Genomic DNA, 13,379 nt, shown 5'->3' with positions numbered 1-13,379 from the left:
ATATATTATTTTCATATACATTTTACTAATTTCCTTTCATCTCTCACACTTCTATTATAGAGAAAGGGCAAATAGCAACATTAAAATATTTCTGCTAATTCCCTTTTAATGTGGATGAATTTCGTGCACTGGGCCACTAGTTTGAATATAAGAGTACAATAAAGTAAAACATTCCCAAAGCTTCTTTCATTCTCTTGGTCCCATGTTCTTAATAGGACCTAACTTTACATATTTAACATAAAGTCTCTTGTTTTGTTAAAGGCAGCAGAAAAGTTTGTAAAAGTGTTGATCAACTATTTATAACTCCACATATTATATTTTTAAACTGGTGGTACTTATGGAAACTGAAACAGAGAGAATTAAGTAAACACTTCTTAACTGGTAGAACTAAATCCGAATGCAGCAGCTTGGCTCCAGTGTTCTTTCCCTGAAGGATTCATACTAAAATGTAAAAATTCAACTTGAAAATTTATATACACCTACATCTTATAGTGAATGAACAAAAATAGATAGAGGCAAAGAAGCATCGAACAGACTGTCAAACTACAGCGGGAAGGTAGGGGAGGTTTGGAGGGGTAAGAGATCAGCCAAAGGAGTTGTATGCATGCATATAAGCACAACCAACAGACACAAGACACTGGTGGAGGGGTGGGGGGGCGGATGAGGGCAAGTGCCAGGGGTTAGGGGAGGCCGGGGGGAGGTCGATGGGGGAAAAGAAAGAGAGAGAGACATATGTACTACTATTTGTAATACCTTAAACAATAAAAAATGAAAAGTTAAAAATGAATGCAGCATATTTGTGTACAATTCAAGTTTATTACACATAATTTGACATTCACAGTAAAAATCACACCTCTGTTTTATCATTTACATTTGAAAATTTACAGCACATATACCATAATCATTTCCAACTCTTTAGGGAATTTTAGAAAATTTCAGCTCAAATATTAGCATTAAGGATGACGAGCACAGCCAAAATTAAAGAAGCTATGTTCTACGTTTTTAAAAATGTACAAATATTGATTCCCCACATTCTTTGGTGAAAAACAAGTGTTAAAGTTACTCTCAGTGGCAGAGGCAGGGTCACAGCTCAGGATGGCAGAACTCTGTCCAGGGCGATGTCTGAGGCTCCTGCAGATGAGCCACAGGGCTGAATCAGTGTGGCGCCCTCAGCTGTCCCAGGTTAACTGTATTGCTGACGGGCGCACTGCATATTCTGCATGAAATTCTACGAAGACCCGATGTGAGGAGGCCACAAAGGGAGCTATGTTAGTGTCCTAAAATTGAAAAAAAAAAAGTAACAAGTTATATTTTTCACAAATCTGAACCTTTTTCAAAAAATGTTAGCATAGTAAAAGGTACTACAAAAAGCAGTAACAAAATTACAGTAAATCATTAAATATGTCTAGAAGTAATCTTGCTAGGAATTAATATACATACTTTATAAAAGAATATTACTGGTGTTAGGGGTTGAAGGGAAATGGGGTGTTATGAATATAGTTTACTGGGATTGTTGGGGGTAATGAAAATGTTTAAAATTGGTTGTAGTGATGATAGCTACACAACTTTCAGTCTAATAAAACTATTGAATTATATACTTTAAGTAGATGAATTATATGGTATGTGAATTATATCTCAGAATAATTGTCATTAAAAATTGAATTTCCATCCTAGCTGGTTTGGCTCAGTAGTTAGAGCGTCAGCCCGTGGACTGAAAGGTCTCAGGTTCAATTCCGGTCAAGGGCACATACCTCAGTTGCAGGCTCGATCCCCAAGTGCAGGAGGCAACCAATTGATGTATCTCACGTCAATGTTTCTCTCTCTCAGTCTCTCATTCTCCCTTTTATTCTGTCTAAAAATCAATGGGGGGAAAATATCCTCGGGTGAGGATTAACAACACAAAAAATTGAATTTCCAATTCAAGTTCTTACTAAAATTTTAATTTTTCTAATGAAAACACATACTTATATTTGCAACCGAAACAGTCATGTAAGTAAAGTATGCAACTCTCTCCCCTTAATATCTATAGTTTTCTTTGGGGATTTATTTTCATTTCCCTTTCTGTGGAACAATGTGTGTTTGGGGGTGGGGTCTCAGCTTTCTCCCATTTCCTAATCATTTAACAAATATTTACCTGGTATCAAGAGACTTCCATGTTGCAGGCACTTTTTTTTTTTTTTTAGCACTGGAGTTATAAAAAAATGAGCCAGACAGACAAAAGGTCTTGTTCTCATGAGCTACATTCTAAATGGGAGTAGGTGAACTGTGAGCCAAATATGTCAGTAAACTATACAGTAGGTTGAGATTGTTTGCAGTTTGGAATCTGGCCCCCATTCTGCTGGGCCTCACTGCATCAATTCTCCCAAAGACTCATCAAAGGCAGACATTTCCAAGACAGTGAATTATTCAAGTGAGTACAGCACAGAGAATATTTTCCCGAGAAGATATATATCAAGGTATATTCAATATTGCATATTTCCGCATGCATGCAATTTTTTCTTTCCACTTTAATCTCCCAAATTTTTCAATTATTATTTTACTTTAACAAACTAGTGTGAATAGTTAACCAAAGTTTTAACTCTACTTTGATTCTCCGAATTTTTCCTGTTATTCTTTCATGTTCAGATTTTGTTACTTAGGTTAACAATCTAAGGAGTGGCTTTTATCACTCTGGAAGTAAACTGATTTTATTGAACTTGAAATGCTAAAGAAATCAGTTGTATCTGTAATTTTAAAAAGAAAACAATTATACTTAAAATGATGTCCTCATTTATCAAAGAAAATGTAAAACTAGTGAAATATTATAAATACCCACAATTAAAAAAAAACCTGGCATATCTAATTATAGACTTTGACTTAGTGCGCCATTAATTTAAATGACAGTTAAGTTCTACCCTCAGTTTTCTTTTATCTGCAAAGTCCTGGTTATCCTTGTTCTTCCCACATCACTGAATTATCTCTGTGGGGAGCAAATGGGGTTGCATGTTTGAAAGTCACTGAAAACAAAACAAAAAAGCCAAGCAGATACAAAATAATGGTGTTGTTAAAGGTGACCTCTTTTTCTCCCATTTGAAATGTTTATGAATTTCAAATAAATTATAAGACCTAGTCAGTCTCTAAATTTGAAATGTGACACACTGACTGGCTTCTCTTTCCTGTGAATCCCCTGAGAAGAAGAAGGATTCAGTATCTACTGGCCAAGTGACTAAGACTGCTCCCAGGTGATTAACTCTGTATACAAAGATACAGCTACCAGAAAGTTTTTCACGGTATTGTCTATAAACCAGAGAGGATTCATCAAATAAATTAGGTGGTACCTATGCAATAGAATACCCATCCAATGATTAAATATGATACCCCAGTGTTTTTATTGGTATGATAAGATGGTAATGATATTTTGGTAAGTGAAAAATCCATACGACAAAACAGTATAAAATATATTGTGCATCTGCAAATATACTCAAAAGGTGTTTTTGAAGAATACGTAGGAGAATTCCCAGGGCTTTGGAAAAACATTTATTTTCTGATAATTCTGAAAATAGACATTTGTTAATTTTACAAATCATGTTATATTTAAAAAAAAAACTATCCAGATTGCCCAGCTGGCATGGCTCAGTGGTTGAGCATGGATCTATGAAACAGGAGGTCACAGTTCAATTCCAGATCAGGGCACATGCCTGGGTTGTGGGCTCAATTCCCAGTGTGGGACATGCAGAGAGCAGCTGATCAATGATTCTCTCTCATCGTTGATGTTTCTATCTCCCTCTCCCTTCCTCTCTGAAATCAATAAAAATATATTTTGAAAAAAACTATGTAGATTTCCAGATGACATAATTCTCAGTCAGGTTTGGTTAGAAAGCCCAAGTAGCTGAAAAGTAGAACAGTGAGAAGTAGATACCCTCCCATCAGCAATCACATTTGCTTACTTGAAAGCTCTGTTAGTATCTACTTTCAGTAAAACGAGAAGGCAGTGCAGGCACATGCAAACAGTGTTGAGTCAATGTCAGAAATCTACCAGTCCATCAGAACTTTGCAAAAACTATCAAACGCCTGGTCACCAGACCAATCTTTAATATCTGTGTCTTCTTCAAAGAATCTGCACAATTTTCAACAAGAAGTATATGAAATGGAGCCAAGCATCTAAATTTTCTGAAGTCCTAATCATGCAGAAACAAGTGCGGGTATTCAACCTTCAGTGGTGCATTGAAATGGAACTTTTAAAAAACAATGTGCCACACCTCCTCCCCCAGAAATTCTGATTCGGTAGGTGTGTGTACTGGAAGTCTGCAATGTAATAACTGTAACTGTAACAGCATAGGTGATTCCTATGTAAAAACTGTATAACTGCATGTAATTCGGATGCACAGTTGGGTTTGGAAACTATATTACTATTAATTTAATGCAATGACCACTAGGTGGCACTCATTCTCCCCCAAATAGAAAGGAAAATCTGAAAACTGTACGGAATACGTAACAGTACATTGTGCTTTGTACTTTGCATGTGTCTGCCTTTAAACGTGTATGCTGAGTTACTTTCATTATTTAAACATAATAAATGGGAATTTGAAAATCTTGCTTTACTCACTGTGCCACAATATGGTCCAGAGGATGGAGAATTAACATCTGGTCCATCATAGAGTATAAGATAGTTCTGGACACAGTCTCCAGGATCGTCAATGCTGATGAAGTAAAAGTTGACGGTGACAAGTCTTCCAGCAGGAGCGGTGATGGCCCATTCACAGTGAGTGTGGTTTGGGTAAGTGCCCGGATAGCCGGGGCTGGTGAAGGAGCCATGGTCGCCATAAAGAGTTCCACCACAGCCTGCAAGAAAGAATTGCAGGAAATTTGATTCAACAAAGAAGAAAACAGCTGGAGTCCTTTAGTGCACTTGTAAGGCAATACCACGGGGCTGTTGTTTCCTTAAGGTGCTGAGACCCTCTGCAAGAACAGTGGAGGCGAAACCCTTCTCCTGTTTCTCCTTTGAGCCAAGTCCCTCCCACTCCCTCACCACCAGGCTGCCCCCCACGCCTCCCCCACCCCTTTCTGCACCACATCTTCCTTTCCCTCTATCATGATTTAGGGGCAGCTTCCTCCAGGTCAGTTCTTTGAAAATGGTGGGCTGCAAACACAATGGGAAAACCGAGAACTAGATTAGGTAACTGTAGGGGAGGGTAATTGAAGTTGTTGTGTACTTTTTATGGTAGAGTTCTCCATAAGCAGTGAGTTCTTATAATGATGTGGGTGAAATAAAAGTGAAATTTCAGGGCTGAACAGAAAACATGTTACTGGATGTTTGGGCAGTAATTATTATAAAAGTGAATTGACTGGGCTTGTCACTGACATACTTAAAGCCAAAAAAAGTAAGTGTTGGTGTTAATTTGTTTATTTGTATACTATCATTATTCAGACCAGATAGCCTTGGGTATCCAGATATGGTGCGGCACAGGAGGAAGATACATGGCATGACAAAACAAACAAATGGGCTGGGTTCTGACCACTGGCGTCTGGTCCTGCCTCCGCCACAATCTACTGGTAGCTCTGCATGTTGGGCAACTCGTTAGTTCGGTGTTGTATGTCCTCATCTGTGAAATTAGGGCATTGAAGCTCACCTTTAAGTATCTTTAGGCGCCAAGATTCCATTACCTATGATTGTCTTGATAGAACCCTTTTCTTGTTCCTCAGTGTATTTAAAATGTCATTTTTATCATTCTTATTTTGAAAGTTTTTAGGTATTTTGAGGACATGTCACAAAGTATTCTTTCTCTTTTGAGTTTAAAGATACTGACATAACTTAAATTTCCTTCATTATTTGATGAACAACCAATCAAAGATGCAGAAAGGTACTTATTGCCCTGAAAAAGCAATTAACCTCCAGGACTGCCCAGAAATGGCAGGAGCTGCCCAGAGCACAGCTGCTTATGTACGCACAAGGATGGGGTTGTAATGTGCCTTAAAAAAACAACTTTTTCTTTTAATTCTCAGAGAACTACCTTGATGATTAACTCAAAAGTAAAAATTATGACAAAATCAGAATTTATAAAGGAATTTTTAAAATCTTTATACTTTCTGGGCTTTATATGTAAATTTATATTCTTTAACATATAATAATCTACAGAAATGAGTAAAAGTAGAATTAAATAGAATCTTTGTACATTCATTGTTAAAAATCTCTACTTTTATCAGAAAATAATCAAGTATACAGATGGCTAAAAACATAGGTCACTTTTAATGGCCTTTTTCTATTAGGCACATTATGTTTTTCTCACCTACATTGTTTTACCACACGAAGTGCAAATGTCTTACCAGAGGGGGATGAGGTCCAGATAATTTCATATCCACGACTGGAAGTTGCACTATCACTCTTAAATCGCAGGTACAGTTCATTATTTTGAGAGAAGATAGGATTTGGCAACAGAGTTCCGCAATATGTGCCGAGTAATGGCGAACTGCTATCACTTCCATTTCTTACCTTTAAAAATGAGTCATGAATTATTATCCTTGAGTATGTTATACTTCTTTGATTTATCATTGCTACACATTAGCATATAATCTATAATAATAAAAGCGTAATATGCTAATTAGACCAGACAGCCGGATGTCATTCCGGACATCCTTCCGGATGAAGCCGCGTCTGCGGGGCTGAGGCAGAGGTGGTTAGGGGCGATCAAGCAGGCAGGCAGAGGGGGTTAAGGGTGATGAGGTAGGCAGGCAGAGTGGTTAGGGGCAATCAGGCAGGCAGGTGAGTGGTAAGGGGCGATCAGACAGGCAGAATGGTTAGGGGTGATCAGGCAGGCAGGCAGAGTGCTTAGGGGTGATAAGGCAGCCAGGTGAGCAGTTAGGGGCGATCAGGCAGGCAGGTGAGCAGTTAGGGGTGATCAGACAGGCAGGCTGAGTGGTTAGGGGTGATCAGGCAGGCAGGCAGGCAGAGGGGTTAGGGATGATCAGGCAGGCAGGGAGGCGAGAGGTTCGGAGCCAGCAGTCCCAGATTGTGAGAGGGATCCCAGATTGTGAGATGGTGCAGGCCAGGCTGAGGGACCCCCACCCCATGCACGAATTTTGTGTACATGGCCTCTAGTAAAGCATATAATGTTCAAACAAAAGAAATTTCTATATGGAAAAAGGAGACAACTCAATTGACAAAATTTCTTACTGTTAAGATATATTTTAAAAATACATTTTGCAGCTGACTAGATTTTTTTTTTTAATTCACTGCATGGAGTAGACACAGAAAACCAGGAAGCGAGTCAACATGTGTATAACCACATACACACTGTGAACTTAGCCTCATTCTGTCCTCAGGCCTGGCTCCTCCTGTGCATTTGAGGAGGACTCCAGCCAAAGCAGAGGTGATGGTTTTATTAATATAGGTACTCAGAATCTTGGAAGGTCCTCCTTTATAATTTTGTAGTTTAACATTTGGTCCACTGCTGATTGTTCTAAGTCACAGAGTGTCTTCAGAGGCCCAGTGGCTCATCTTGCTGGGTTGTGTTAACCTTCAGAGTTTCCTTTTAAGTCTATGTAGTAGCCAATCGAGGGAATAATGCCTCTCTGGTGCTTTTTGGAGTGCCTTGCCATGGACAGAGTAGCCAGTTATCTACCAGGCAGAGACGGGTGCCAATCCAAGGATGCTGGAGGACCAGATATGCCATCACAATACTCTTGGCTTTGGCCTTTTCCCTGTTGATTATCTTTAAGAAAGCTAGTGCTCTGAGAGATGAGCAAGATATCAATTCCCACAGAACATGCTAATGACTTATTCTATACATTTTTCTCTTCGCAGGAACCATGAGAGTGGTAGACATCTCCGGGACATTAGAGGACCCCGAGAAGAGAGGGTCTGAAAGTTCAGAAGACAAATGCAAATTCCAAATGTGATCTAGGGCTTGGCCTTTGAGTTGATTAACACAGTTGGGATCCTCAGAAATTTCTGTTCCTGCCATAGCTACCAGATGGAAGGCTGAGGTTTGCTGGGATGGCTGCCGTATGAACCATGCCACGATCTTCCCACCAACAACCAGATGCAGCTGCACTTCACAGGCCTAAGTAGCAGTTTCCTGTTTTTGTTCGTAGGACAAGAAGTTTTAGACCCATTTCTATGAGATAAGGAAGGGCAGCTGGGAGGAGAAGTCCTCATCCGTCAGTGCTCGAGAGCTGGCCTTCACTCCCAGTGGACAAAGGCAAAGAACAAGCACTAACTCCAGTCAGCGATGATCAACTCAGGCTTGAGGTGAGCAGGACGTAGCTTCAGTGGGATTCCAAAATGACCGAATAGTCTGTCCTTCCCGGTATCCCACTCCTCCCCTCCTTTCTGCTTTGCGCTTCATACAAATGTTTAGATTCCATGGTACGTGAGGTACATAGGTCTGAGTTTAACACCCTGGTTGACACAAACAGTACTGTATTTCTCTCCTCGACTCCTCCCTGCTACATCCCTCTCCTCCAGTTTCCTACCAGGGCAAGTATTCCCCAACTTCCTCCCACTACTTGTCACATTATAGGTTAAGAATATTCATCAACAAAGGAGTTAGATGAATTCTGTAGGGGAGAGCTTTCCATAACAGGTGTAAAGGAGTTAACAAACCTTATGGAAACCTTACTGCAGACTCAAAGAGAGCAGAGAATTCAGCATCCTCTGTGCAGACCACTTTATTTCCTCAGAATGAATTCATTTTCCACAGAGCTTGTAAAGGACACTCGGGAGCTCTGGGACTTTCATGGCAAAATAGAGGCACTGGGCTCCATACACAGCCTGCACCAGTTATGGCCTCATTCAGAACATCTTCCCATGAATAACAACGCCGCAGTCCTTCTCACTTCCACAACGTGGGTGATGTGGGGCAGAAAGGACGCAGAGGGCGCTCTGCTGTTGCTCTGGGAATGACAGGAATCACAGAGGGGCAAGAGCTGGAGGAGCATGCCTCTGCTTGCTCCAGGCCCAGGAGGCTGCTCTCTTGTGTTTGGGGAGGAGTGGAGGGTGGAAGGAGGATGCGAAGCTTCAAGAAGCTTTCTCTGTCCCCCACGTGACTCTGTTAGTCCTCCCCACATCGTGTGGGAGTTGACTATTTCCTGCCTGGCCTTCCCACTGGACCATGCGCCTCCTGGGAGCCCTATTGCATTTCTGGTGCCTGGCCATAGGAGACTTATGGACTGAAATAATAATGTATAAATTAATGAAATGAGTAAGCAGCAGAGAAAAAGGTGAAAAACTTGAAGTGATCCATCATCTTTTAAATAGTTCATTTGCAAGAGATCCAAATGTATGTTACCTCCAAGAAGTCATGTCTGCATTCACTTGAGTCCTCGATGCCAAAGGAGTGGAAGAAGAGGGAAATAGAGTAGTTCTGTGGGGCTGTGAGAGTAACAGTGCAATCCATGTCACTGTTATAATTAGCAGGCCATCCGGGGCTCTTCAGATTGCCAAACACCTTTTTATAGTTTCTGTTACAACCTTAGATAAAAAAAAAATTCACAATTAATGTATGTATCCCAATAGTTAGTGTTCTTTCAACCTGACAGAAATAATTCAAGAAATGATTAAATTTAAACACTTTAGGAAAAAACTAACCCAGCCTCTGCATCTACCTTTGAGGTCACGGGGATCCCTGAGGGGAGGTGAAGGGCACAGGGAGCAAACGCTATGCAGGGTCTTGGCAACAGGAAACACCCCCAGGTGAAATGTGAAATAGGAGCACTCACCTTTAAAGATGAATATTCTAGAATTTTCTGTGCTTTTTCTGATCACACTGAGGTGGTTGGCTGACATTTAGATTCTTTTACGAATAAAGTCTCTACCTCCAAGACAGAGTCTTGTATGAGGATTTCCCTTTAATGGATTATTTGTTCTGATTGAACTGGCAAATTGTTGTTCTTAACCATTTTTGGTGAAAACACCATAGTGTTTTTATTTGTTTGTTTTAATCAAAGGCAGTGTTAGTTTTAATCAAGCTCAAAATGAACATGAAAGAAAATGTTCTCTGAAAATAAACTTCACAGTTTTAGTAATTAAATAGCCTTTCAAAGCTTCCTGGTTTTGACAAAAAATGTTCTAAGCTACAGTGATTTCTATAAATGTTCAAGTGGATAACTAATAAAATAACATATAATTTTAAATTGTTAACTATGTGAACTTTGAAGAGTATGCTGACATTCTAAACATTTGAATTAGTATTATATTAGCTTGACCTCTTCGGAAACCAGCTTTAGTAACTTGCTAAATTGGGCCTGATTTCTGGTGAAGAGTCTCACCTCATATGGGTGTGGCTCAAGTTAACAAGCCCTAGTCTACCCTCAGGAGTCCATTCCAGCAATAATTGTACTGATGGAAGATGTTCGGTACAAAAGATAAAGTTCCAGGGCTCACCTGCAATCTGATAGGTAAAACTCACTCTAGAGTTGTCATTAAAAGCTTCGGACTTGAAAATGACAATGGCAGTGCTCATAGAAGAATAAAACGTTGGTACAGCTGTTGCATTTCTGCCACAGAAGTGAATTCTTGCATTTCCACTACTCTGAAAAGAAATGAAAGCCAAATCACATTATATTTTGCTTCAAAAGAAGATAGGCCATAGCAGAAATGAAATGCATATGGAAGTGTGCTTCAATATTCAGCCATGGAAACTAGTTATATTGTTTGACACTTGGCAATAAGACTGGCATTAGCCTTGGAATCCACAACTGTCTCACATTCTCTAAGGGAGAGGAAGTAGGGGAGGTCAAGTTTATGTTGAAATCACCAGACAGATAAGTTGCCTCCTGAAAATGAGACCATGCTCCTCTCTTCATAGCCAAGGCCTGTGCCCTTGCTCTGAGCACAGTGCTGTCCAAGCTAACTACAGTTCGTCTACTTGTATTAAAAGTCAGGGCATCTGTTGCCTCTCACACAGATATGCCTCTACTACCTGTAGTTCTTGGGCATCTACTGAAAGGCTCACTCCCCACTCCTGCTGCAAACTCCTAGTACTGATCTGTGCTTCTACCCCACAATGTCTCCTGCTGTTGGTCCTTTCCTAACCTCCCCTGTTGTATACTTGAACTTTAATTGCATTGTTAACCATTCCTGTACACATCCTTAGCCTTGAGTGACACCTGGGTCTCCATCAGTCTCCTGGTAGAGACCATTCTTTCCCACAGTCCACAGTTTACTGAGTAAGAATGAGGGGTGGGAGGATGGGCAGGGATCCCCAGGCTGCTGTCTGCAGCCTATGTCCTTGCATCAAAGCTAGTTCTCCTTTGAGAGTCTCCACATCTGGCCAAAGATACTCTCTGACACTTTTCATTATTCTCACTTTCTTCCTGGTTACTTCCCTTCCTTAATTAAAGACTTGTGGTATTTTAGCTCAGAGTCATTTTATGAACCCTTGGAGGTTTCAGTGTTCTTACAGAGAACCCATTAAATATCCTAATTTGCATTCCTTAATACCACTGACTTTCATCTCTACTCTCTGTGGTTGCCAACTCCGAAGCCAGCTATCCAGTCAGATCTTTTTATTATCTGCAATGCCTCCACCACATGATTCTTTCATGATCTTCCAACTGTATCTTCTCTTTCTACTTTCAGACACCCTGAGAGTTTCAGTTTTTCTATTATCAGTTGATTTATTAACTTTTCTCCCTCCCTACTCATGCTGAAACCGTTTGTTATTTCCTTTATTCATTCAGCTGAATTATTTATTCATGACAAATGTAGGGTCTTATTTGAGGCTAATCTAGCTGCCATTATCATACAGAACTGTCTGGTGCCCTGTGAGTAGCATGTCTGCACCCAGTGGGAAATTTGGATTCACGAAGCAGTGGGAAATAGAAAGAGCTTTAACTAAAGGGTTTTGTTTGGCTCTAATTCCTTCCAGGAAGGGTACCACTGGGATATACAAATAGTGTTCTGATAACCAATGGAATGATGATAACCTAGCATCTTGACCACCATGGGATAATAGGATATACCTCAGTGTCTGTGCTTTGTAATAATTTAGCAAATCTGGTGTCTGCTCAGCAGCCAGTAGTTCTCAAACCTCTCTCCAATTGGAGTCAGCCTCCACCAAGATACATGTGCAATACAGGGGACCCGGATATAGAATGAGGAGGACTTGAAAACTCAGAAGTGGTAGATTGGATCCTCTTCTATTGCCAGCCAGCACATGGGGGTTTGAACATGACCCTCCTAAAATTAACTTGGGTAGATTAACTAATCGCCTCACACTGCAGGCATTCCCAAGTGTCCCCCAGGCATCTGTCCTCAGTTCCCAACTCCTCACTTTACAGTTCCCTGGATAATCTCATTACTCTCATTGTTTTAACTACTGACTCATATGATGATGACATCCAAATCTTCAAGCCTTCTCTCACTATCACACTTTTATGTCCAACTGTCTCCTCAATATCTTATCTCATCGGCAATTTGGACTCTTTTTTTTAAACTAAAACAACTCCTCCCCACTTTTTCTCTCTTACATTACCATAAATATAGTCCCAATAGAGTGGGGCTAAATGGCCTCTTTTTAAAAAAATATTTTTTTAGTGATTTCAGAGAGAGGAAGGGAGAGATAGAAACATCACTAATGAGAGAGAATCACTGATCGGCCGCCTCTTGCACACTCCACCCTGGGGGTCGAGCCCGAAACCTGAGTATGTGCCCTGACCGGGAATCGAATCATGACCTCCCAGTTCATCAACACTCAACCACTGAGCCATTCCAGCCAGGCTAAATGGCCTCTTCATTGATATCCCTGTGTTTGCATTGACCCCTTCATCTCACCCTATACTTAGATTCCACTAATTACAGAAGTGTTTCTTCAAGCATGGCCCATGGAACACCAAAATCAGAACACCAGAGATGCTCATCAAAAATTCACAGTAATGGGAAAATTAAAATACCTAGGAATAAACTTAACTAAGGAGGTAAAAGACCTGTACTCGGAAAACTACAGGACATTGAAAAAAGATAGAGGAAGACATAAACAAATGGAAGAACATACCATGTTCATGGATTGGTAGTTTCAACATCATTAAAATGTCCATACTACCCAAAGCAATCTACAGATTCAATGCAATCCCCATTAAAATATCAATGGCATACTTCAAAGATCTAGAACAAACTCTCCAAAAATTCATCTGGAATAAAAAAAAACCAAAAAACAAAAAACAAACAAACAAAAAAACAAAACAAAAACAAAACAAATAGCCACAGCAATCCTGAGAAAGAAGAACAAAGTTGGAGGGATCACAATACCAGATATCAGCTATATTACCAAGCCACTGTTCTCAAAACTGCCTGGTACTGGCACATGAACAGACATATAGACCAATGGAACAGAACAGAGAACCCAGAAATCGACCCAAGTCATTATGCTCAATTAATATTTGACAAAGGAGGCAAGAGCATA

General features: G+C 40.2%; 1 protein-coding gene across 1 annotated transcript in view; it reads right to left on the bottom strand.

Moving 5' to 3' along the window:
* Positions 1–898: 898 nt before the first annotated feature.
* LOC102263468 (cubilin) overlaps positions 899–13,379 on the bottom strand; it is a gene marked incomplete at its 5' end in the record, with an annotated part of 113,991 nt that continues 101,510 nt past the window's right edge. Inside the window, 5 exons of the mRNA XM_005880961.2 lie at positions 899–1,277; positions 4,586–4,821; positions 6,304–6,469; positions 9,267–9,448; positions 10,361–10,508. Of these exons, the coding sequence (XP_005881023.1) occupies positions 1,170–1,277; positions 4,586–4,821; positions 6,304–6,469; positions 9,267–9,448; positions 10,361–10,508 (840 nt within the window). The remainder of the gene's footprint in view (positions 1,278–4,585; positions 4,822–6,303; positions 6,470–9,266; positions 9,449–10,360; positions 10,509–13,379) is intronic.

The sequence above is a fragment of the Myotis brandtii genome, unplaced genomic scaffold, assembly GCF_000412655.1.
Source record: "Myotis brandtii unplaced genomic scaffold, ASM41265v1 scaffold663, whole genome shotgun sequence".
Lineage (NCBI taxonomy): Eukaryota > Metazoa > Chordata > Mammalia > Chiroptera > Vespertilionidae > Myotis > Myotis brandtii.
The sequence above is the reverse complement of the archived record's forward strand: the minus strand, read 5'-3'. Positions and strand labels throughout refer to the sequence as shown.